A 26,855-nucleotide genomic window follows, 5' to 3' on the forward strand; every position below is an offset into this window, starting at 1 on the left:
CCTTGGCACACCTGTGACAACCAGACCCCTACCTTGAATTATGCATGGGTTAAAAAGTCTGGGGCCTTGGTTTCTGGGGATTGGGGTCATTGACATTAGTTGGCCAATTAGGGTTGCAAGCTCAGCCTTTAGGGTCCCAGTAACAGGATAGCCTTTAGGGTCCCAGTAGCTACATTTTTTTTTTGTCATAGCAGATTCAGCCTATACTCTCATCACTTCCATTAGTTTGTAAAATTCTTCTAAATACATTTCCCAGAAGTCATGCTATATGTCTGGGCCAGATTTCTGGGCAATGGGTAGGCACACAATAAGGTGTCCAGAAATGGCATGGGTTTAATTGTACTCCTGTGTGCAGTTAAAGGCGCACTCACCAAGACATTATCAATAACATTAACTCTCAATCTCATTTTGGTTGCAAAAGCCATCTCACAGGGGCAAACACTGCCTCAATAGATTACAAAATTCTTAGTGGGGTGGTTGAGTGTCCATGCAAAAAGGGGGTGAAACTGTGTCAAGGTGGTCAGAGAGAAATCCACCGAGCCCTGCCAAACAGCTGGAAGCTCCCCCGGGCCCTGCCAAGCAGGGGAGCTGTTCTCTTCACACCTTCATGTTATTCACACCTACTGCACGGACCCCAGCAGAGTTCTCTGTTTTTTGGAATCCTTAGGACTTGATGAACCCATCACCAATAAGGAAATTGGCAGATCATTATATTTGGTACATATTTTTCTTCCTTCCACTAATTTAACAATGTTGGTAATCTGTGACATTTAGGACTAACTTACAACTCATGTATTGCTCCACTTTGCTCCAGTTTGTCTCAGCGTTAGTGCTGGGGTGGGAAACTAAACACTTGATTCCAATTTCTTCATAGAATTCTCTCCGTGAATGACAGCATTTATTCAGGGGTCTTTCACAATCTAGCAGTCACCTCAGGAGTTGTTTGGTATAATGAGAGGAACTTCTTGGTTTTCTCAGTTAATATTTAGAAAGTCACTGTGATGAAATATTGATTTCTGACCTGTTGTAGGCTGTGACATCTAGAGCACTAGTTCTGTCTAGGACACAGAAAAGCCTGCTCTCCTCATGACCATTGTTGTGAGCAATTGTGGACTTTAAACTGGGAAAAAAATACACAAAGTAAATAAAATAGAAGGCCTAATTGCAATTCCAAGTGTGTCATTTTGTGTGGAAGGGATGATTCACTGCAGTACGTATATAAATATATATATGTGTGTGTATGCATATATATATGTATATATGTGTGTATATATATGAATTTGTCTTTTCTTAAAATTTAAATAAAATCAGAATAAAGAAAAACTCATTACAGAGTATGCAAAGTCAATTGTTTGCACTTAGGATTAAATTTTGAAATCGAATAAGAGTTTTATCACCCTAGCACTGTGTTTAAAAACAGTGTTGGCAATTTCTAATAAAAAAGGAAAATTCACTGAGCACTGTGATTATTTTCTGAAAAGAGATGCAGACACATACAGACATCCATCCAGATGGGGTTGATTTTTTCTTTCTCCACATGGCGTGGTTGGCTATGCTTAGGAGACCTCTAATCAAGTTGGATAGATATTTCTTGAAATGATGCATGGTACGCAGTGCATGCTCCCATTGTGCTTTCTGCCATTATCAAATAATGCGTCTTATTTGGAAATACAATGATCATTTCTGTGCAGGCATGCTCAGTCAGCTTGTATAATAACACCTGTATTTTGTGAATCATTTCAGATTTCAGAGAGCTATGCCTTTCTACCAAGAGAAGCGGTGACACGGTTTCTAATGAGCTGCTCAGAGTGCCAGAAAAGAATGCACTTAAACCCAGATGGAACAGATCACAAAGGTAGCCGCAGTGTCAAATAGTGAGATTTAAAGTCATTTCATTCATAATAGCAATTTATATTGTACATTTTTATAAAAATGCGGTAGATGGAAACAGTTCAAGAAGTCAGATCATCTCATTTATTCAAGTAGGAGGCAGCAAATTTTGAATATCCACTTAGAAAGTAATTCAGTGCCTTTTCTTAGAAGAAATATTGTTTCGGCAAGAGCAAATAACATTTTCTTTATGTAGAATAATGTTTTAATATTTATTATTTTTCGTAGTATTTTAGGTAAATTCAGCAAATTGGTTTGTATCAGTGTCTTTTAAAATCTGCCAATTCATAATTTATAACCATCATAAATAATACAGATGGTCATTCAATGAAATTTTTACATAAATAATTATGATATCCAAATTTATCTCAATTTGTGACATTTAACATTATCTAGATTTTTTTTTTTCATGACTATGTTCGTAAGACAGTTTCAAGTAATTTTGCTGTGTCATTTCCCCATGTTGGGAATGAATAGCCTGGTTAAAAAAAAGTTTAAAAACGGAGACATTCCCTCTGGCACTCATAAAGTCCTTATAGAACAAAACTGCACAACAAAGAGGAAAAATACAAATAATTATACTTATTTAACACATTAGCCTTGTTTGTGGTTACTGAAGATATTGAAAACCTCTTCTGTAATTGGAACTCACTGATGTATGCACATTATAAATTGTGTTGATATACCTTTGTGTGGCCTTCCCACTCCTTTTTTTTTACACTTTGCATCCTTCTGTACTGCTATGATGCTTTTAACCACTCGATCTCTAGAAACTTGTTTCCATTGGACTAAATTGGAGCATTGTGAAATGACAGGTAGAATGCAGTATTGCTTTCATTGCCCATTAAACGTGTTTTATTACAGATAATGGAAAACCTCCCACTTTGGTGACCAGCATGATTGACTACAACATGCCAATTACCATGGCTTACATGAAGCACATGAAACTGCAGCTGTTGAACTCACAGCAAGACGAGGTAAAAGGGAAACACACGCGTTTGTAGCACAGACTGCAGTGGAGTTTGATAACCACGACTGTTGTGTTAAGGATGATGGTGTCGGAGGCAGTGATTTACGTTTTAATGAAAAAAAATTGTCACCGAGATGGCACAGATGGGGAAAGCAGACATGGACTCTGAGTCCTGGATCAGCGTCCCCGCTTTCACACAACTACCTTAGTGTTGCTTGTGAAGTGGCTCGTTTCTGAGAAAAAATTGATTCTCCTTGGTTCGTTCAAGAATCAGTGCACTAAGCTTGCCAAAGTCCTAGAAAGCTTTGGGGGTGGGGAGAAATTTACAGTAAATTTCCCATAACTAGGAAGAACATAAGACAGCTATTAAGGTTGTTTTGTCTAAAAATTTGAAAAGATTGATTTGATAGATTGTACAAGTCTAATCATTTCTTTACCTCTCACAAGTATTTTGAGGTTATTTTTTATTCACGCACCATTCTATTTTTTCATTTACTTCTCTGTATTTTCTAGAAAAAAATTATGGTGACTCTTCTTAGTTGGAGGTGATCTAATGCTTCAAATGATTCTATAAAATCAGAATATAGCAATATGTTGCCATGTATTCTGCACTAAATGTGTATCTGTTGAGATGCACATGTATTGAGCACTCTCTAGGATTCTAATTAGTCCCTCCTTTTGGTTTGAGAATTTCAGAATCAGTGGCTGAGTTATATGTAGCCTAATTATTATCTTAAAAAGATGAAATAGTAGCTAAAAATAAAGGCTTATGTATCTATGTTAATTGGTTAGGATATATTATTTAGTAGAGATGGTTAAACTACCTACATTAGGAACAGAACCTTAAGTCAATAAATTCTTTCCTTTTTGCAATTTCTTCAGATAATAAAATTTCTCCAGAGTCTTTTAGCTATAGCAGTTTTTGACAAAGTATCATTTAAAGCTATTTTAAAATAATTTTGTCTTAATTAACCTAATTCAGGCTATATTCTGCAAGGAATAGACATTGGTACAATTATAGTAGCAAATTATGTATTTCCATTTGGCTCCATATAAATAAATGAACAAATATCAATAAAATCACAGGGCTGAAGACTCAGCACAGTTTAAAAAATATTGCCTGTCCACCTTCACAAATGAGGAAGTATTTCCATGAATCATTATGTATTTGGAAAAAATCAGTATCTTATAAATAGGCTAGAGTTGTGAAATTATTTGTGCATAGCTCACCTTAGTATTGATATGTTTATTTCTAGGTCAAAATGTACAAAGACCAACCTTGTGCCAACAATACAGGCCACATACGCTGAGTCCTTCTGGCTTCTAAGGCATCAAGAATAATTAATAAAATACACAGATGTTTCCAAATTGTTAACTGGATTAAGAATTTACTTCTTGTGGTCACATTTAAGAATTTTTAATTTGATGTGTATTGTTTTTAAATATTCAGATAAGTTACTACTTATATTATTTAAACAGTTTAAAAAATTTTGATTATTGAAGAACAGGACAGAGGTAACTCACATTAAAATGAAATTCAGGTGACATAGGCCTTGTTTGCAAATTACATATGAATCTGAATATCAATTAATCCAGGAAATTCAAACAGTATTTATTGGATGCCTTCTATGATCCTGATACTCTGCAGATAAGCAATGGATACATCGACGAAAATCCTGCCTTTGTTAAGGTTATCTTCAGTTAAGAGAAACAGAAAATAAGGAAAATAGACTTTTACTCTTTTATAGGGACGTGCTAAATCTTATTGAAAGAAATAAAGGTGGCCAGAAATGGAAATTTCTTTAGAACCAAGGATCACAATTTTAAATACTTTCATTGGGAATGTATCATTTGACCAAAACTGAAGGAAGCACAGTATGCATTTATTAGGGGAAAATAGAACAAGGCTCTTAAAACTAGTATGTATGCCATAGCTGAAAGACAAGCCAGATAGTCAAGACAGTGCAACCAGAATAAGCAAGAAAGCAATAATAGGAGAGGGGTTTAAGGAGATGGTAGAACTCTTAGTCATGTAGAGCCATATACTTTAAAAAGTTTTGGATTGGTCCAGCATCGCTGCATAGCAAGCTAAGCCTCCACATGTGATGCCGGCATCCCGTATGGGTGCCGGTTGGAGGGCTGACTGCTCCCCTTCCAATCCAGCTCCCAATTAATATACCTGGGAAGGTAGAGAAAGATGATCAATGTGATTGAGCCTTGCACACAGGCAAAAGATCTGAAACGTTTGGGCTTCTAGCTTTGGAGCGACTCAGCCAACCCTAACCCTAACTCATTGCACCCGTTTGTAGAATGAACCAGTGGATGGAAGATCTTTCCATCTCTCTCTCTCTCTGTCCCTCCTCCTTTCTCTGTAACTGTGCCTTTCAAATAAATAAACAATAAAAAAAGAAACAGGAACCCCTGGGCTTTACTCTGAGTAGTATGGAGCAAATGGAAGGTTTTAGGTAGAGAGACTACATGATCTGATATATATTTTTGCAGAATCACATGATCTTTTGAGATTAGACTGTAGGGAGACAAGCAGGGTGAGCTGTCAAGATTTATTGCAGAGCAAGTATTGCCAAAGAGCTAACAACAAATTTCCAGTTCTGCATGAGAACTTGACTTCTGAGTAACTCCCTAACTTTGCTCCCTGATAAAACAGATTGAGTTGAAATGGCAGTGGTGGTGTTAGGCGATGTTGCTAATGACAAACTATATCAGAAGCCCAGAAATACCTTGTAATAATCTTTCAGTTTCCTTTAATTGGATGATTTTTGCAATTGGTAATTCCTCTTTGGTGGTATGAGCCTAGTTTGCCACGACTTATCTAAATTAGTGGTGTAAATTGTCACATGACAACTGTAACAGCTCCTGTGGATGAGACACGGCCTGTGGCTGTTGGAAAGCTTGTTCCTTCACTCCTTTCTTCTAAATAAATCGAAAGGCAGGGGTGGCTAGTGGTCTTATGAATATACAGTGCACTTTGTGTATGAGCTCCTGAGGAGTGTTTTGGGAATAGAGTATGATCCTGGCTAGTTTAGAGCCATAGTAGATAAAGTAGTGAAATGAGATAAGATTGTGAATAGGCTTTAAAATTTTGCTCACCAACTGAGTGTGGAATCTGGAAGAAAAATCAAGAGTCAGTGATGGTTCCAGGGTTTTAAAATGAGCAAGGGTGATAAAAAAAAATGCTTTAACTAAATCTGGAAATGCTATGCATCAGATTGATTTGAGATAATCCTTTTGCAGCCTTGTCTACATGTGACGATCCTGCACTTCTGCAAAATAAGGTGATGCAGGGCATTCAGATTTCCTATGTGGTAGCTGGCTTTCAGTGAGACCAAACAGAATATCTCCCAGGCATCTGGGATTAACCCTCTTCTAAAAAAATGTGATGTCAGTTTCAAAGAGAAAAGAATTATGTATTACCTCTTGGTCTGAGAAATGACATACAGGTGCAGGAAAGGAGGGACTTGATCATATTTGAGACTATGCACTACAATGGTCAATAATCATGAGAAAATATTCAATTTAATATACAGCCAAAACAAATTTTTAAAATCAATTGACTCGTGTTTTTGGGATTGCCATGTTGAGAAAGATTTTTACAACTTGCTATATTCAATGTTAGGTCAACCATCCTATAAACTGTTGGGGAAAGTTTAGAAAAACTTTCTGAAATCATCCAAATATATTTAGATGGTTTGACTAGAAATTTATATTAAGGGATGTAAGGTATGAAACAACTTCTATATTAAAATGTTTACTACATTCAATGGGTGTTTGATGCATTTTTAAGATTTAATATTGAGGGCATGTCAAGATCACAGTGGCCAATATGGGTTGCAGCCACAGGTGGTTACTTAAACTTAATTGAAAAATTACTTAAAGCAAGCAAAAATAAAAGGTTCAATTTTTACATCACACTAGCCGTATTTCAAGTCCACCATAGCTGTATATGGTAGTTGTTAACTTACTGAACAGAGAATATTGCGAGTACTATTGCCATCACAGAATGTCTTCTTGGACAACACAGTGCAAATAACAAGCATTAGGGTCATGTGTAGTGTCTTAAGTGGTAGCCTTTTGCAGATTTAAAATCCTGAAGCATGGAATCTGATTTTCTAAATACCATGGTCTATCTCATGCACATTGAGGTTTGAGGGAGTGTTTTTCATACAGAGTGTGGTAATACAGGCTGTAATTCAGCTTGAGAAAAAAAATTTAACTAAAAAAAAAAAAACAGCGAAAATGGGATTGATAGGAATAGTTTTCCAACAAGCTTATGGAAATCCCTAAATGCTGAAATGACAAATTGACACGTAAGCTGGAAGTGGACAGATACGGCTTTAAATTTTTGAACAGAAAAGTAGCTCATTCAGAAATTGAATGAGTAATAGTAGGCTACAATTTGCTATATGTAAAGTAAAATGAAATATTAAATCAGTGAGAGATGGATAATTCAAGTAACTTAAAAATAGAAAAAACTTAATAGCATTAAAAATTGTACAAGGATTAAATTAAATTATACTTTCATTTTGAAAAGAGGAAACAAGCCCATGTGAGAGAATGTGATGAAACTCTTGGCTCCAGGCTTTGTCCAGGCCCAGCTCACCGTTTAGTGAGCCAGTGGATACAAAGTCTCTGTCTCTTTCTCACTGTCTATAACTCTGAATTTCAAATAATTAAATAAATCTAAGTGCAAGAATTTATTCTCTAAATGCAAGAATTCATTCTGTAAGTTCTAATTATTAATGAATTATGCTGTATTTTAATCAAAGCTATCTGAAATATAGGAGAAACAATTGCATTTTTAATTAGCTAAAAAACGTATTAACTTGACTAGTAAGAAGTTACTCAAGATGTCCTAGGGTAAAGAATCACAAACTTGATTTATATATTACATAGCTACATTGACCCAGGATTACCTTTAGCCCATGCATCTATGACAATCAAAACAGTCTCCCTGTCATACAGGGTGAACTTATGCCTGGTGCAACTAAAATCTCAAGGTAATGAAAATCAAGTCTAACTACATACTAACTCTGTTTTCTTATGATTCTTAAAAAAAAATCACATCAAATATTTTATGCATTGAATTTTAGACATTGTGTCCCTGATACTATTCTAGATAGTTTACATATTTAACCTCTTCAATTTTCATTCCAATCTATGAAACTGATACTATTGTTCCCATTGTGTAGATGAAGGAACTGAGGCCTGGAGAGCTTATCTAACTGGCTTAAGTAGCAGTGGAATGCAGGGCAGAGCATGGTTTTGAATCCAAGAAGCATGCATTCTAAGAATGTCTTAGAGCACACAGATCCATCTATCTATATTTCATATAGATATATTATACACTAATCATATTTCAACAAATCAAAATAATGAAACTGTGCCATTTACAACAGCATAGTCCCAATTAGAGACCCTTATGCTCAGTGAAATAAACACATCCCAAAAGGGCAAAGAGCATATATCTCTCTGATATAAGGCAACCCTCATGCAAAATACAAGATGAATAGATAATAGGTAAACATGTATATATGCATATTCACCTAGAGGAACTTTACGGTTGAGACTAGCACACCAAGAAGCGAAGATATTGTGCAGTATGCATCTGTGATCTACACTTTGAATTGGTCATTTAATTTTCTTTTTAGTATATATGTATTTATACTCCAGATGCTTTGTGTTTATTTAGGATTTAGGATTGGAGAAAAATGCAGTGTGTTGAGAGAGAAGGTATGTGACCAAGAGGAGTCTGTGTGATCAGCGAAGTACAAGTCTTGTGGGTAGGATTTCCTTGCTGAATTAATGAAGAGCCAGTGTTGCTGAGTGTGCCTTGACAGTCACATCTTTGGTGAAGGAAGAACCCCAGAATCACCTGGGTCTGATCTGTGGATCAGAATACAGATTGATAACTTGGTCAGAACACTGTTACTCCTTCACCATATCAACTTATTTGCTGAAACCAGGTTGTCATTTATGAAACTGTGGTAACTGTTTTATTTGAAGCGCTATTTCCTGGGGCCTCAATGACTACTTCTGAATACTGGCTATGGTATATCAGTGGAGGAAGTCATTTAAATTTTATAGTCCTCAGTTTCTTTATCTATAACATTGGGCAAATACTGGCCCCTGCCTCATGGGCTGTGATAAAATTTGAGTTAGCAAACATAAGAATGATGCCTGCAACATAAATAGCAATGTGTTTGCTCTGCAGATCATATTAATGTTAAGGTTTCACATTAAACATCTGCAAACTAAAATCAAACCTGGTGATTTTGCTGAATTATTTCCATGTTATACATGGTTTCTGCCTAGATAACCATCCCGATCATCCAAAAATAATTTCTCTAAGAGGAATTTCCTTCAGTAACATGACTGCAGCCTAGATTTTGTTTGAGTCAGTGGTTGACAGGTTTGGTTGAATTGGCCATCTGGCATGCTAGCCATTTGGTAATTTAATTACTGTGTGCACTAACTTTTAGTAAATAAATGTTACTCAATTTTACCTAGAGCTCCTCTTTGTAGTTGCAGTGCAATCTTTATTCAGTACAAAGAAACAAATGGTACATTAAGATTATATTTATTCCAAAAATAAAGTTTGAATCTATACAGGTAATTTATTAATTTATCTTTAGGATCTATCTTGTTTGCCTTTGCTAAAGCATTTCAACTTAGAATAGTTTATTGGGTCATTTAATTTTTAATAAAAATTTGTGTTTTATGCTATGTTTTATGATATACATAATTTATTAAAATATGTATTGGCTAAGAAAAAAGCTTTCCATTATTCACACTAATTCCCACACTACATTATTCCTAAGCACATTATTTTGCCTTTAAAAGTATTTGAGTGTATTGACATATTGCTTGAACATTTCCAAAATGACTCAATTAGTTATTTCAAGTATCTATTAGTGTGTAACACAATTTACTGAGTTCTGTAAAAGCGTGGTGGGTGACTTTTAATGACTGTACAGATACAATCATCACTGTGCTTTATGATGATTGATGATATTTTGAACTATTTTCAGGATGAAAGCTCGATAGAAAGTGATGAATTTGATATGAGTGATTCAACACGGATGTCTGCCGTGAATTCTGACCTTAGCTCCAATCTTGAGGAAAGAATGCAAAGTCCACAGACTCTTCATGGCCAGCAAGATGGTAAGCCTTCCAAATTAAAGAAAGCAAGCTACAAAAAACAGCATGGTATCAGAATCCGCTAAAGTGCCAGGCATCTCTTAAGAGCTAAGATGGCACACTGTTTTATAAACAACTGTAAAATCCAAGTTTGCACACCTTTTGCTCCATTAGTTTAGTATATGTGTTATATTAATGTGGATTGGATTTGTGTGATAATGTTTTCAAAGTTCAGTTCTGGGGACATCCATCTTATGAGTGAATTAAGACTTTAATAGTGTTGATCAAAAAATAATATGTTTTCTTTGACTTGAAAGACAATTTACAACTAAAATATATTGGATGCAAAAGAGTAATTTACCAGAGTGATTTTTGCTGTATAAGGAGATATTTTGTTTTGATTTGGGGCTAGTTTGTTCTGATGTTAATGAAAGAAAAATCAGGCTCTTATTTCTGGACCCGTTAAGGATTCTTCAGGAATTTTATTATTCTTGACAGGAAGGACAGCATAGAGAAAGTAGATATTGTGAACACTTTAGACCCATTATTTTGGTGACCTTTGAAAACAATCTCTTGGTTTTTCTAAGTGTAATATTTGAGTAATTGTGAATGGAAACTAAAGTTTGCGTTTAGAAGGTAATTAAATTTTTTTCTTTTAAAAATTAGCTCATTGCATCCTGTAATTCAGCTGTTTGCAAGAACTTTTTGACTCTAGATTATAGAATCAGAATTAGGATCACTGGATCATGTGACAAGTGTATTTCTACTTCTTAAGGAAATTTCCATGGTGGCTGCACTAATTTACATTCCAACAGTGTGAAGTGTTTCCGTTTCTGTACTTTCTTACCAGCATTCGAGTCTTTATCCTCTAGATTTTAGCCGTTCTACCAGTGGATTTGCATTGGTTGAATTTACGTTTTTTTTTCTGATAGCTAGTGATGTTGAACAGTATTTAACGTATTTTGAATTATTTGTATTTCTTCTTTTGAAAATCATCTATCCATCTATTGAGGTCCTTTGCCAATTTCTTACCAGGATTGGCTATTTTTTTTAAGTCTCTTCAGTCCTTTGTCAGCTTGCAAGTTTTTTTTTTCATTTTGTTGGATATACCTCTATTTTATTGATTGCTTATTTTGCCGTGCAGAAGCTTCAGGTTTGTTTACTTTAGGAGTATTTTTGGGGGGTCCTATCCAAGTAGTGATCACCTTTGCCAATGTTTTGGTGTGTTTTCCATACATTTCTCCCGGCAATTTTATACTTTCTAGTGTACAATTTAGGTCTTTGATACATCCTCAGTTAATCGTATCTGGTGATAGGTATGAATCTTATTTTATTAGTATAATTTTGCCAGCACCATTTGCTAGAGATTATCCTTACTATAGTCTGGGTATGTTTTTTGTAAAGAAATCAGCTGGCTGTAAATATGTGCTCAATTTGAAGGCTACTAATCTGTTCTGATGATCCATGTGCCAATTTTTTGCCAGTACCAGCTGTTTAAATCACTAAGTCTTTACAGCATGCTTTGAAGTCAAGTATTATCAAGCCACCCATTGTTCTTGTTTTGTTTTCTTTTTCCCTCAAGGTTGTTTTGGCCATTCTGGCTCTTTCATGATTCTGTGCGAATTTCAGGATTTTTTTTTTGTTAAGATTTATTTGTTTTTATTGCAAAATCAGATATATAGACCGGAGGTGAGACACAGAGGAAGATCTTTCATCCGTTGATTCACTCCCCTTCACTCCCCAAACGGCCACAATGGCCAGAGCTGAGCTGACCTGAACCCAGGAGCCAGGAGCCTCTTCCAGGTCTCCCATGCAGGTGCAGGGTCCCAAGGCTTTGGGCCGTCCTCAACTGCTTTCCCAGGCCACAAGCAGGGAACTGGATGGGAAGTGAAGCTGCTGGGATTAGAACCGGAGCCCATATGGGATCCCAGAGAGTTCAAGGCGAGGACTTTAGCTACTAAGCTATCACTCCAGACCCTAGAATTTTTTTTTTCTAACTCTGTTAAGAGTGTCATTGTCATTTGTTTTACATGACCTTTTTGAAGAACCTTCATATATACTCAGGATATTTTTGTCACAACATGTTTTATAAAAGAAAGAAGATAGAATTTGTGCTGTTTGTATCTTGCTTTAGTCATTGTTCATTAGTTATCTCTTAGAATTTCCTGTGTGGTAAATGATGTATAACTAACATGTTTCATTATGCCTACCTTCATATAATACATAACCAGAATAGAAGAATACATGATATCATCTGTTTTGGTTACAGTGTATCTAAACTATAGGGGAATAATCCTATAAAAATAAGAATTTAAAACAGTGAAACTTCTCATTTGTTTCTGTGTTTGTCATCTTTGTGAGAGTTCAGGGAACTAGATTTAGGCTGACTGTGGGTGTATGGTTTTCTTGGGAGTGGGGTATATTAATATTTAGGAATGGCACAGAGGTTAGCACTTATGCAGCTGATAATGGAGTAGTATGGATGAGGGTTTCTCAGTCCAGGCACTAGTCATTGACACAGAAATCCATGTGGAGGGAGGTGACTGTGTGTTGAAGAATGTGTAGCAGATAAGCGGCCTCAGACTACTACATAATAGTGTACCCCACCTCCAATTTTGACAAAGAAAAATGTCTCCAATTTTGTACAAATTTCCCCTTGTTGGAGTGGGGAGAACACTCTAAGATGAGAACTACTGATCTAGATGTATACAGGGAAAGAACCCAATAGAACAAAAATTAGAGACACCATGGGGAGGCATTTTCAAATGGAGGTTGGGAAAATTTTTCTGATGCTATTTTCTGCACTGCTGGAAATATTCCGTAATTATACTGTGCAACATGGTTTGTAGCTGCAATATCTTTAATATAACTAAGGAACTACTCTAAGATCAATTTTATTTCATTTTGATTAATGTAAAATTTAAATAGTCTCATAAAATGGGTGACTAACATATTAGTGTAGATTTTGGGATAATATATTGATGTAGAACTCAACAATTATCTTATTTTGATAGGGTAGTTAACTTTTTTGTAGCAATAAAGTTGATGTGTCTGAAGATTTAAGGAAATCTTTTTATGTATAGATTTTTTAATGAAAATTTTAAGTGGAATTCCTAGTTTCGTAGTTGCCTTAAACTCCAGTTATATGCAAAATCTTAGCAACACAAAATTCTGAAATAATTTAAAATTTTATATTTAATTTAGTGTCAGATGACTATTTTGAGACATTATTATTTAGAAATTTAAGTAAAATATTGTGATTTCAATGAAATGTTTTTCCCAATAATTTGAACGTAGACCGGTATAAATAGTAATGTACTTATTTGGCATAATATAAAGTTGAAAGTAAAAAAATCATATTTTGTTTGTAGTTGTAGAAGAATTGTGATGCATTCATAAAATACGAAGGGAGATACATTCATATCATGTATTTTGGAAAAACAGAGAGGAAGGGAAATGCTATCCTCCAAGCAAGGCAAAGGTTAGCTACTAGGCTACCGTGCCAGGACCAGGGCTGTAATTTTAAAATGTAACTTACTTTGACCAGGGCTAAAATGTAATTTACCAGAGTAATTTACTGGAGTAAGTTGTGGGAGGCCCAAAGTTTCATTATTCAGTAAACAAGTATGTATTATTTCCTAGAATAAGTTCCATGGAATATTAGCTTAAACCACACGAAATTACCGTTTTTCATGGTTTCAGTCTGGTAGTTCCAGATATAAAAATCACTTAACTGAGAACATGAAGGACATAAAAACTGGTTTTTAAATGTGGATGTGTTTCTCTTGAGATATTAAAAGGAGTATAGTCCTATGTTGAAAGGAAACGTGAAAATTTGAAAAGCCATGTAGCTGTCGTATAAATAAGTGCTCAAAGAAAGATGGTTGTAGGAGTTTCAGTTTTTCTTCTATCCCTTCTTATATACTGGATTGAAGCGTAAGTGTAGCTAGGGAGTTTACTTTTACAAACTACACAGATGCCTGAGCCATACCTGCACCGTGCTGACTTAAACAGTCATGCAGGAAGGAAGTGTGAGAGGCAATGGTGGACGTCACATTTTAAAAGATACTTGTGTCTTTACCACCACCTTCTCGTATTTGCTGTAATTGTTCTGGACTGTCAAGATATCAACAATCTTAAAGAGCGCTAAATAATTTGGATGTGGTTCATGTTCAAATGATGTGGCTAGGCTGTCTGGATCGGGGATTAGAATGCTAAGTCTGAATTAGCTTTTGTTTCTTAATTTTGACAATTACTATGGATGGTAATTTTGAAGAAGTTTTTAGAAAAACACATCTAGTCTAACAAATGTTCAGTCAACTTTATGAACATTAAACAAACTGAATGAATTTAAACACACACACAAATGCATATGCAATCATTTTTTACTGCTCCATGTATATATGAATAACATTTTAGCAAAATAGACTCCTGTGAAAATTGCATCTAATTTATCTGAATAGCATAGTCTCGTATAGTTATTAAAGCACGTAAACCAGCCACAAAAGCAGGTCTTATTCACCATTTAATTTAGTTGGAAAATCGAATAAAACATGTTTTTAATAAAAATGATGTAAAACAGTATTCTTAGTAGGAAATTAAATTTGGTGGTTAATATTTTATGATGATGAGTTTTAATTAGAAAAACTATTAAAATGTTTTCCAGGCCAAAACCCAAATTCCCTAGTGAGATTATGTTGTCCTGTGGAAGCCTTTTTATTTAGTTGGTGAGTTTGTTTACTTTTAACAGTTTCTAGTACCTAAGAAATTCTGCATACAGAAAAGTTATTAAAACTGTTATCATGCAGCTACAACAGAATATTTCAAGATCACATTGATTCTCAAATAGTTCTCAAATATTCTCAAATATATTCTATTATACAGAACCAAAAACACAATCTACAACAGGGAGAAAAACAGAAAATGTACAATCAACATGAAACTCAACAGAATGCATATCTTGACAGTGGAGTGCTGGACTGTGACATGGTCCATGCTTCCAATATCGGGAAACACTTCAATCGTGGAATGATGGATTTATGACTGTTCATGAAGGACCACCCACTGTAATACTAGAGGGGAAATCAGTGGGTGAGAATATGGGTGTTAGGGATGCGGACAGGCAATCCCAGAGCTTTTGGAACTGTATTGTAAAGTTTTAAAAAATCATTTATAAGGATGTATTAGTTAATTATTCTGAGTCAGATCAGTTGACTGATGAAGCTTTTAGATAATGCTCTTTGTGGCAACCTGACTGTTAGCAATTACACCATTATTTTCATAAATAAAAACTCCATTTATAAGCCACATAAAGAAACCAGGTAATTAGAACCAATGCTACTATGAATTGAAGGAAATTTAGATTTTTAAAATATGATTGTTATAGTGGTGCTTTGTGCATGTATGTGCAAATTTTATATTGCTTTTAAGCAACAATTCTTTGTTTCCAAAAGCAGAAGAACGAGCCATTGAACTTACACCTTAAAGCATCCTATGGGTTTGACTGAAGAGCTGCTTACTTATTCCTTTTTTAAAAGGTTTCAGCAGGGAATATTATTTTCTTTGTGCATTTGAGGTTATATCATTTGCATATTTGCTCTACATTTCTCAAGTTAAAATTTTACCTTTTGGCACTTTCATGACACAAGTGAATTTATATAGATATAGATGAATGCTTGTTTACAGACCTAGCTTATATGGAATGAAGCTTGTCACACCACCCAGACCAGGTCTGTCTGCGCCAGTTCCTGGTCCTCTGCAAGGCTAGAAGTTGGCTGAGCTCCAGCATTGCCTTGGAGAATCTAATCAGATCAGTGAAAGATGTCAGATTAATTTAAAATTTTGCTTCTGGGTTAGTGTTTTGTGGTGAAGTATTGCTCTTGTGGTTCGTCATTATCTTCATAACAGTATTTGCTGGTCCGTGAATGATTGCATGAAGCCAACACTGCTGAGTCCAATTCAGCACCCTCAGGAGATGACAAACTGCTAGAACCGAGCAGCGGATATTAGACGTTTTTTAAGTCCTCAAATATTGAAGTGTGTCTATCTGTTAAAGCATAAACAGTCTTAGGAAACCATGTGGTTCTAAAGAAATGTTTGAAAATGTATATCTTTAGTGCATTTATTCAAATAAACTTTAGACCTGTCCATTCATATACTCGGTCATATATAGAATCATCTGAATTTTAGGTCCTCTGAATTGCCTGTCTTTCTAAATTTTGTTTTCTGGGTTTTATTCTCACTTGGTAAGCCTTCACAAATGTTTACTGTAAAGTCAATACCAGGCTGCATTTCTGCTCTACTTTCTTGTGCTGGTAAGGGTCAGTTGGTGATAAATTTAAAGAAGTAGCTGTGGTCGTTAAGCCATTCAACACTTCAGTAGAGTCAGCGTTGAGAGTGGCTCTGATGCTGGTGTTGTGTGACAACTGTGCAGACAAAAAACTCAGCTACAACACAGAACTGGATTGACTGTGAAATCTTTATTTACTAGCTCCACAGATATGATACATGAAGAATTAATAAGAGGAAGAATGTCTGGAGGGTACTGAAGAAAGAGATTCAGAGATCATTTCATTATATTTACTACGTATTTCTAGTCGTTTGTTTTCTTATCCGTCTCATCTTTGTACTTGATGGAGAGTGCCAGGGGTTCAAGAAGTAAGGTGTATCTCATACATCTTTGCACACTCACTTTGCAGGCAAGTGCTATGCTCATTGTGGAGTAAGAGAATGCATACATTGTGAGTAAAATAATAATTTAAAATAATTAAATAGCATTCTTCACTGTTTCTTGTGGCTGAGGGGACGCTGACTCAACTGCTTGACTAATTTTTTCTTGCCATCGATGGCAAGAAGTTGCCTTCCGTATTCATGGATCAGTGTCCTATTTTCTATCTTCCTCTGGGGCTTGTGATACCTGTGCTGTGTGTCCCTCTCAGATTTACTCAGGGGCAATGAAACAATATTGGATTTTTGAGCTCTTGATGTAAATTCATTAAAGTAGTGTGAAAATAAAACCCTCTCAGCTGTAGATTTCCAGGCCCAGTATCTCATGCCACTTCTGCCCGTGACTTGTTTTGGTGATGAATTGAAGAAATAGTTTTTAATTTGGGGGCAACTAATTCTGTATTTGTAAATGAGAGCCGTAAACAGTCTAAACGTCCATCAAGCACCAATACACTCCGAGTGTTGGTACTTTTAGAGTTTCTTTTCTTGGCTTGCAGCATGTACAGTTGTCTCACTTTCTATATGTCTTTTAGCTGGTGTCACGTTTTCTTAGACTATCAGAAGGCATTAAAGAATCATGAAGACACCCCACCCTGTCACAGCAACATCCCCTCCTCTTAAAGAACCATCTTAATTCCAAAGCACACATGGGAAGAATATGTAAAGGACAGGGCAGTTCCTGAAGGATGATACTTTGCAGTTTCTGTCTGTGGTCCTCATTTGCGGGAGTTACCCAGAATTTTTCTCTGCCTTCTTTTTCTTGGCACTCTTCTTGCCTTTGGTTTAAAAAAAAAGGAATGAAGTAAATTGTGAATACTGTAGAAATGCTTAAATGAATGCTTCCTTCTTTTTCATCTTCATTATTCATATGAACCTTTACCCATTGTCCCATCTTTTCTTTTAATTTGAGACATAGTACTTTTTAATGGTTTTATTTTATTTTCATTGGAAAGGAAGGTTTACAGAGAGAAGGAAAGACAAAAGAAAAGATCTTCTGTCTATTGGTTCACTCCCCAAATGAAGGCCATGGCCAGATCTGAGACGAGATTAGGAGCATAGAACTTCTTTAGCGTCTCCCTTGTGGGTATGGGGTCCTAAAGGCTTTGGGCTATCCTCTATTGATTTTCCAGGCCACAAGCAGGGGGAACTGGATGGGAAGCAGAGAAGCCAGGACACACACCAGTGCCAATATGGGATGCCAGCACCTGGAGGTAGAGAATTACCCGTTGAGCCCTTATCCCATCTTTTTTGGAAGGTTTTAAACAGTATATGTGATATTTTCTTTAAGAGTTTTGAATATTATATACAACACAAAAATATGCATTATTCTATCTTGGATGTATCTATGCGGGTATGTATGCCTCTGTGTCTGAAATGTGTGTGTGAGAGAGAGAGAGAGACAGAGACAGAGATAGAGAGAGAGAGATAAGAGAGAGACAGAGATTGAGAGCAAATATGCTTTGTTTCAGTAATGGTTGGGGTTTTTGTTTGTTTTTTAAAGTTGTTTTCCTTTAATTTGTCTTGAAGTACTAATGAGTTTTTTAAATAATTTTCTTCCATAGCAACAATATTACATCTTTAGCAACCTTATATGTCTTTACGTGCTTTGGAAGTTTTGATGCTTTTGGAAGTTGAACAGCATCATTGAGATTCTCTCTTATACTGAGCATTGATTTTACTAGCATTCTCCAGTGAAATATTGTGATAACTTCTTAGAGAATAATCCTTAGCCCCATACAGAATAGAAAGTGCAAGTTATCAGAGCTTATCTCTGTCTCTTTTCAAATCTGTGTTAGAGCAATCAGGATAAATCAGATAAGCATTGTAGAGTCAGAGGAATTATTACCTATAATACCTATATCAGTTCCTGTTGTTAGTGCATGTTTAGTCTGTCACATGTCAACAAATGCACAAGTTTGTTTATCAAAACTACTTGTTAGTAATTCTGGAATCATTGAAAAATGTCTTAATTCTTATCTGTTTCAACCATCTAAACCAAATTATTTTAAATGGAGATTTCTAATGGAAAGTGAAAACATGTGATAATGTGAAATTGTATTTTGGGGTATCTAAATGCCAGGCAGAATTTGAATTAGTTTTATGAATTTCCATAGTATTCCTAAAAAAAAACCCAGCAAACTTGTTTAATCACAGTCACTATATAAAATATAAAGAATTAGAGTACCACCATCTGGTTCTCTAACTCATGGCTTCAAACATGAGTCTCTAAGTTGCCAGAAGCCCACCTCTGGAACAGTTGCAGTTGTTCATTCTGTAGCCTGTGCCTGCTTAACAACTACATTGTTTTATTTCATATGGCCTCAGTCAGCTCACCATGGTCTTATTTTATCAGCAACAATCATTTTATGGGTCCCGTTTTATATGACCTTTGCTTTTAATCTGTCCATAAAACAACTTATGGATATTTTTCCATAGCTTGCTTTTTAATATTGGCATCCCCCCTTTTTTAAATTGCTGTAAAGAAAATACACACTTTCTAAGTCATTGAACTCTGTTAGTTCTATGTAGCTTTTGAAGAGAAGAAATTTGAATTCTGTTTATTTCAATACTATCTCTTGGCAGTAATTGCCTAGTGATTGAAATTCATATTTCCCTTTATCTGTAATTGACATTTAACAAGTTCTTTCATTCCCTCTGTTCTTCCCTCCTGAGGAAAGGACAATAAGAAAATGTCACTGGCCACCTTTAATGCATTCATTACTTTGAATCTTCTTATTTCATTTTACTGTGCTTTATTCTAAAGAATATGACCAAACTTTGGTTGAAGGAAAAGAAAAGCACTTTTCATTCATGATCATCCACTCATGCCATATTGATTTGTTTTATCTTATAACATAGCCTCTTATTTTATAACATTTTAGCTTTGCTTTGTGCTAAAAACAATAAAATGTATGCTTTTATAATAAAGAACACCATTTTTCTATATAAAGCACTCAGATGAATAGTCTATTTTAAAATATCAATCATGTTACATATCTTAATGACATACTTTATGCAACTGTAACGGTCATTTTTATTAAAATGTTTTCAAAAGAATGTTACAGTGGCATAAAATAGAAATTCTTCAGGTTACCATTAAGTAGTCTTATATAATAATGGGATGTTCAGTCCTACCAAAAATAAGCAAGCTTTCAAAAATGAAACTACCAACTTCGAAAGAAGCCTTTCAGGGGGATAAGTTGAAATTTCCTGAGCTTGTGAATAGAACAAACAGTTCCTTAGTGCTTCTGCGATATCGCTGTGGCTTTGAGAATTCATATTTGGGAGTTGGGAGGTTAGTAGAATCGTTTATTAGGGGTTTTTCTCCCCTTTTGTCTCTATCAGTTACGAATGCTTTGTTCCGCTACCTGTTTTGTAGGACTTATTAGTTGGCTAGTTTGTAAATAAACTAACCCCTGTATTTGCATCTGTAGATAAAAGAGCCATTTTTTACCTGTTTATAAAGAAACTACATAATGTTATTCTGGGTGTGGAAAATTGTATAAAAAACTTCAGACATACTAAATATTTCATCATGTCTCTTTGGATAAGAGTTCTTATCTTATGAAGATGATATTATGATTGTCATGTAGTTTATCAATCAAAATAGTCATATTATTCCAATATCAAAATGAATTAATTTATTTTTGTACTGTTTCCGGTAAACCATGCTGCATTTTGCTACTAAAAGCAACAATTTATCTTGTCAAGCAAGAGTTTAAGAAGCTGCTTTTTGTAAAGCAGATCAAGTTGTTATTAAAGATGATAAGGGACAAAGACATGATAGACAAGTTTCACACAACAAAAGTTCAGATTCCAGGTTTTTAAAAAAAGATTTATTTATTTATTATTTATTTGAAAAGCAGAGTTACAAAGAGGGAGAAATGGAGAGCCAGTAATCTTCTACCCACTGATACACTTCTGAAACCTCTCAACAAGCTGGCCCAGGCCAAAGTGAGAGTTCTAGAACAGGTGCAGTGGCCCTACCATTTGGGTTATCTTCTTCCCGAGCACATTCGCAGGAAGTGAGATCTAAACTGGAGCACCCAGGACTCACAGCGGCACCCAGCCGGGATGCTGGTGTCTCTGGTAGTGATTTATTCTGCTCCGTCATCACGCTTTCCCTAGATTCCAGTTCTATGACATCATTTCTATGGCTTGATGGCCTTTTCGCATGTGTTAGTTTACAGGCCCTCCATGTCCGATTCGGGGTAAATGTTTGACTTGCTAGTTCTGTAGAGACTGCTATAGGAACCAACAAGACAATAGTCATTTACAACAAACTATCCACGATGTGTGATACTTTTATGGATTGCTGAGAAGTCAGCAGTATTCCAAAAAAGCAAAGGAGCGTGCACTATTTATGTTGCCAAGTAGGAAAATCAGTTGTCTCTGGTTATAGTACACAAAACTGTGAGGGTAAAGAGCCTCATGAGAGAGCATCCAGGTGAGCAGTTATAAAGTGAGAGTGATAGAGCTGGCAATGTTTCCGGCAGAGGATGAGTGACAGTTTACTGGTGACCGAGTTATCAAGGGAACCACAGGTAGAAGCTACATACAGCAGGTGCACAAGGCCTAGTGTTTTGTGTATTTTTAAGGTACAACGGGTAATCTTTTGTAATGTGTGGATGTATGACTGGTTTTTTCATTTTTTTTTTTCTGTTCACATTTCCTTCATGCTGATTCTAAGCCTTTCCAAATGAACTGTCCTCAGTCCAGGCCTGGTTAAAAAAATATGTGTGTGTGTGTGTGTGTGTGTATATATATATATATATATATATATATATATATATATATATGTTGGTTTTGAGGGTGTAATTAGATACTTTTAAATTAAAGCATTAAAACCAAGGCTTTAATATCCTGTAATTAAATAGAGACAGATATAGAGATGGAGATGGAGAGAGAGAGAGAGAGAGAGTGAGGGAGATTTATTTGCTGGCTCAGTCTTCAAAGGCTGCAGTAGCCTGAACTGGGCACAACTGAAAGTAGACCATCCAGGTCTTCCACATGATAGTACAGACCCAAGTGTTTGCAGAATCTCCCTCTGCTCTTGGAGGTGCATCAGCAGGGACTGTGTCAGAAGTGGAAGATCAGGGCCCGGTGCAGTGGCCTAGTGGCTAAAGCCCTCATCTTGCACGCGTCAGGTTCTAATCCTGGCTGCCCCACTTCCCATCCAGCTCCCTGCTTATGACCTGGGAAAGCAGTCTAGGATGGGACCCTGCACCCCTGTGGGAGACTCGGAAGAAGTTCCAGGCTCCTGGCTTCGAATCAGCTCAGCTTAGCCGTTGTGCTCACTTGGGGAGTGAATCATCAGATGGAAGATCTTCCTCTCTGTCTCTCCTCCTCTCTGTGTGTCTGCCTTTCCAATAAAAATAAATAAATCTTTTTTAAAAAAGTGAAAGATCAGAACTTGAATGCACAATCCAGTAAGGGAAAACAGTGTCACACGCGGTGATTTAATGTGCTGCACATTAACCCCTGCAAAGAATTTTTTTTGATGTAAAAAAAAAATCATTTTATTGGATATTTTGTGGTCAACTCAGGAAACTGGTCTTTTGTTTTTGTTTTTCTTAAATGTATGAATAACTACCATTTATAAAATGACAGGGTAAGTAATATCCTGGAACACTTAGCTGCTTTTTATTCTAAACTGAAATAATAAAGGAAAATAATGAAATTACTTCAATATCCACTAGAGGTCTACTGATATCCAATATATGCCAATGTCTTCCATGCTGTAATTATTTTAAATTAGTGATTTTATCTGGAATTAAAATTTTCCTTCTTTGTGCATGCATCTTATTCAGAGGAAATTAATTCCATTTAATATTAAGAATATAGAATAATTTATGTTTGCTTTTTCCCTACTTTGTTCAGTTACTGTGCCATGACTTCATTTTAAGGAAAATGGAGTTTGTAAGTTGCTATTGGGCATTGGTACTTTACTGAAATATATGCAAAATTGCATATATGTATGCACTCATACATGTTTGTATTGATTTATGTATGCATAAATATACATTTAAAGCAACATAATTAGGAAATAAATCTGCTTTGCTTCTTATTAAGAGGAATATATAAATTGCATTTGATTCCAAAGCAAAAATTTATTGCCTAATTATAGACATTTTTATGCCAATGTGTGACTAAACATCCAGGTAATTTGTCTGTGGGCAGTGAGATCAAATATTAGCAGAGAATTCATCATTCAAAGACTTATGAAGTAGTAAACTTTTTCCAGTTATTTTTAAGAAATTTTTCAACAGCAGTTGTATATATATTATGAAGTGCCATGTGGCAGTCCAGTGCTGATCCAAACAGGGTGATCAAATTATCCCTCTGTGACAGAACTTTCATAGTCAGTTTTGTTGATAAAAATATGTGCTTTCTGTCTTATTTGAATTAATGTTTCTATTTATCAAAATATATAAAATATTTGGTTTAAGATCAATGGGAATATTAAATATTTTTGTGCTAATAAATGTTTTTGCCACTTCACATTTTTCTATGTGAAGGATATAATGAATGTGTGTGAGTTAAGGAACCCATCTTTGAACTCTGAACTCCGGTGCTTAGGAGGATATCAGTCTAGGTTGTTTAAGGTGATATTTGAAAAGGTTTAGTGACTTGTAATCTGATAAGTCTCCTACATCTACAATAGCTTGAAGAGTCTGGTTGCAAAGTTTGGTAGAAATGACACTTTTTCACTTTCATATTTAATTCAACCAGGCCTCATCCTCTTACCAAGATGAAAAGTAAAATTGAAATTATGGTGTCAAGTTGTTAAAAAAAGGAGAGGGGACATGCATATTTTTTCCCAGCATTCTGGGAATTTTTTTCTGCATTAGCCAAAATAGTTATGAATGTACTTGCAATAAAAAATAAAACAGCCTAAATTAGAATAACACTGTGTCATTTGGAACATTAATGTGAACTGTCAAGAATATTTTCATCTCTAAACATATTCTACCTCAGTCCGTTTAATCAGTAAACTTTTTGTCACATGTTGTTAGATTATTGTTGTTTGCCCTATATAGGATAACTTTCTTATATGGCTTTATTTTTCTCTTAAAATATTTTTTTATCATTATCACTTTTCCATGATATGTTTTTATAGATGTAGGGGTTCATGCATACCCCTCTTCTTCCTTCCTCCTCATTTCCCATTCTGCCTTGCCCCTCACCATATTATCACCATAGTACCATCCCTTAGAACCAGTTAGAAGTTTAACTTTATAACATCCTGACATGATAAATACCAAAAAAGTAGAAAACCTAGTATTATTATATAGAGAGATATATTTGCCTGGTACCTTTACTTTCCCAGTATGCTAGACTTACTTGAACAGTTAATATATATAAATATATACATATTTATGTGTGCATATTTATTTGTATATATACACAGAAATATATAATTATATATACATATATATACACATTTAAGCAATCACACACACTCATATCCACATGTTACCATGCATGTATATATGCATCATACCATATATATATACATGGAACCTTCCATATTAGCTGGCTTCTAACAAGCAGAGCAGCTGATATTTGTCCTTTGGGGATTGGCTTACTTTCCTCAGCATGTTTTTCCAGGTGTGACCATTTCCTGCAAATGACAAGACTTCATTCTTTTTTATGGCTGAGAGTATTCAGTTGGGTAGATGTACCACAGTTTCTTTATCTAGTCCTCTGTTGAAGGAAATTTGGATTGATTCCATGTCTTTATTATTGTGACTTGTGCTGCTGTAGGTACGGTTGCAGGTCACTCTCTCAAATGCAGATTTCAATTCCTTTGGATATATTCCCAGTTTGGGATAAGCAGGTCATATGGTAGATCAATTCTCAGTTACCTAAGCACTCTCCATGCTGCCATGCAAAGTGGTTGTACTAGTTTACATTCCCACCAACAGATTAGGGTGCATTTTCCCTCGCCAACAATTGTTTGCAGATTTCTGTATGTAGGCCATTCTCACAAATAGTAGGTGGAACCTCACTGTCATTTTTTTATTTGTATTTTCCTAATAGCAAGAGAAACTGAGCATTTTTGTCATGTGGCTATTATCCTTTTGAATTTCATCTTTTGAAAAATACCTGTTTATGTCTTTGCCCAATTCTTAATAGGGTTATTTCTTTTCTATTATGAAAAATCTGGAACTCTTTATAGATCTTCTCTGTGCTGTGCTAAATGCAAACACTTTCTCCCATTTCGTTGGTTGCTTCCTTACTTTTTTTTTTGTTTAACTCTCTCTTATACAGAAATTTCTCTTTCTGATGTAGTTTGGTTTCAATTGTTCGTGCTTTCAGTGTCTTTTCCAAGACATCTTTGCCCATGCTATGACTATGCCTTGTAGAGTGCTCTCTGTTTTGTTCTAGTAATTTGATGATGTCTGGGTATGGGTTTAGGTCCTTGATCCATATAAAGCCGATTTTTTTTATAAGGCTAAAGGTAGGGTTCTTGCTTCTTACTTCTGCATATGGATAGTTAGTTTTTTCCAGTAGCATATGTTGAAGAGACTAAGTCCTTCATTCTGCTATTTAAGTATATCCTGACATCGTAGATATGGATATTGGTAGAGTCAGCATCATATTTTCAAAATATGTATAACAGTTTCATTGGGAGTCCATCTTTGATATGTAAGTAGAGCTGCATACTCCATTATATCTTTACATCTAGATATGATAGTCTTATTGCACAGTTACTATGTATAAAACAAAATCAACAACATGAAGAAAAAGAGAGAAATTACAACAGGAAGTTAAAAATTTGCTACTGAATGACCAATGTGTCATTGAAGAAATGAAAAAGAAAATCCAAAACCTTAAAGAAAATGAGTCTACTGTATGAACTATGTCAATGACGAAATAAGGAAAAAAGGATTTTGAAGGAATGAAAACTGAAACAATGTCAAAACCCATGATATATAGCACGCACAGTATGGAAAGGGACAATTTTAACCTCTGTTGCTTACAAAAGAATCAAAATATCTCAAATAAATGATGTAATAATGTATCTCAAGGACATATTAAAATAGAAAAATGTGCGGGAAGCAAGAAATAATAGAAATCACAACAAAATAAATGGCATTGAAACTAGAAAACTATAAATTGCAACAAGAAAACCGTTTTTACGAAGATGAGCAAAACAAACTTTTAGCTCGGCTAGCCAAAAAAATAAGAGATTAAAAACGAAGTAAAATTAGAGATGAAAAGGAAAACATCGTAAGAGACTATTACGGTGGTCTCTTCCTACTGACTGGATCCTTTGATCATTAGGTGGTGTCTTTTTTCATCACTTTTAATGTTTCTCACATCAGAATTCACATTATCTGATATAAGAATGGCTACACCAGCTCGTTTTTCTTTTCCATTTTCCTGGAATATCTCTTTTCATCCTTTTGCTTTCAGTTTCTGCATATATTTGCTGATGAGTAGCCAGCCTCGCCTGTAGGCAATAGATAGATGAGTTTTGTTTTTGATACAGTCTGGTAATCTGTGACATTTAATTGATGAGTTTAGGCCATTTACATTCAGGGTAACATGGATAGGTAGTAATTTGGTCCTGTCCTTTTAGCAATGGATTGTTCATTATTTGACTTAATTATCTGGTGTCATGTTACTGCAGTATTTTCCACATTTACCTTTGATTTTGGTAGGTACTATTCCTTTTCTCTGTTAAGAGAACATCTTTAAGTATCATTTGTAGGGCAAGTCTGGAAGAGGCAACTTCTTTGAGCTTTCCTTTACTTTGGAAGAATTTTATTTCATTTTCAAAGACAATAGAAAGCTTTGCTGGGTAAGTTATTCTGGGCTGACAATTTTTTGTGTTTAGAATCTAAAATATGTCACTCCATTCTCTTCTTGCCTGTAGAATTTTCTCGAGAGATCAGTAGTGAGTCTGATTGAAGTTTCTCTATATGTTAATTGATTTTTTCATGTGCATATTTAAGTATCTTTTCCTTGTGTTCAACTGAAGAGAAATGATTATCATGTGATCAACATACTGTAATGAATGATGATGAATTTTTACCTAGTATTTCTGTATTTCATAAGTTTCAAAATTCTAGTGTACTATTTTTTATTAACTAAGCTTTATTCC

At 35.2% G+C, this 26,855-nt stretch overlaps 1 protein-coding gene across 4 annotated transcripts in view; it reads left to right on the plus strand.

Annotated features, from left to right (window-relative positions):
• Positions 1–26,855, plus strand: part of NOL4 (nucleolar protein 4) — a 276,838-nt gene that overhangs the window by 84,134 nt on the left and 165,849 nt on the right. For all 4 annotated transcript variants that reach the window (XM_004579558.3, XM_004579559.2, XM_058676997.1 and 1 more), the window contains 3 exons: positions 1,744–1,855; positions 2,755–2,867; positions 9,907–10,039. In XM_004579558.3, coding sequence (XP_004579615.2) covers positions 1,744–1,855; positions 2,755–2,867; positions 9,907–10,039 — 358 coding nt within the window. The remainder of the gene's footprint in view (positions 1–1,743; positions 1,856–2,754; positions 2,868–9,906; positions 10,040–26,855) is intronic.

Source organism: Ochotona princeps, chromosome 18, assembly GCF_030435755.1.
Source record: "Ochotona princeps isolate mOchPri1 chromosome 18, mOchPri1.hap1, whole genome shotgun sequence".
NCBI lineage: Eukaryota > Metazoa > Chordata > Mammalia > Lagomorpha > Ochotonidae > Ochotona > Ochotona princeps.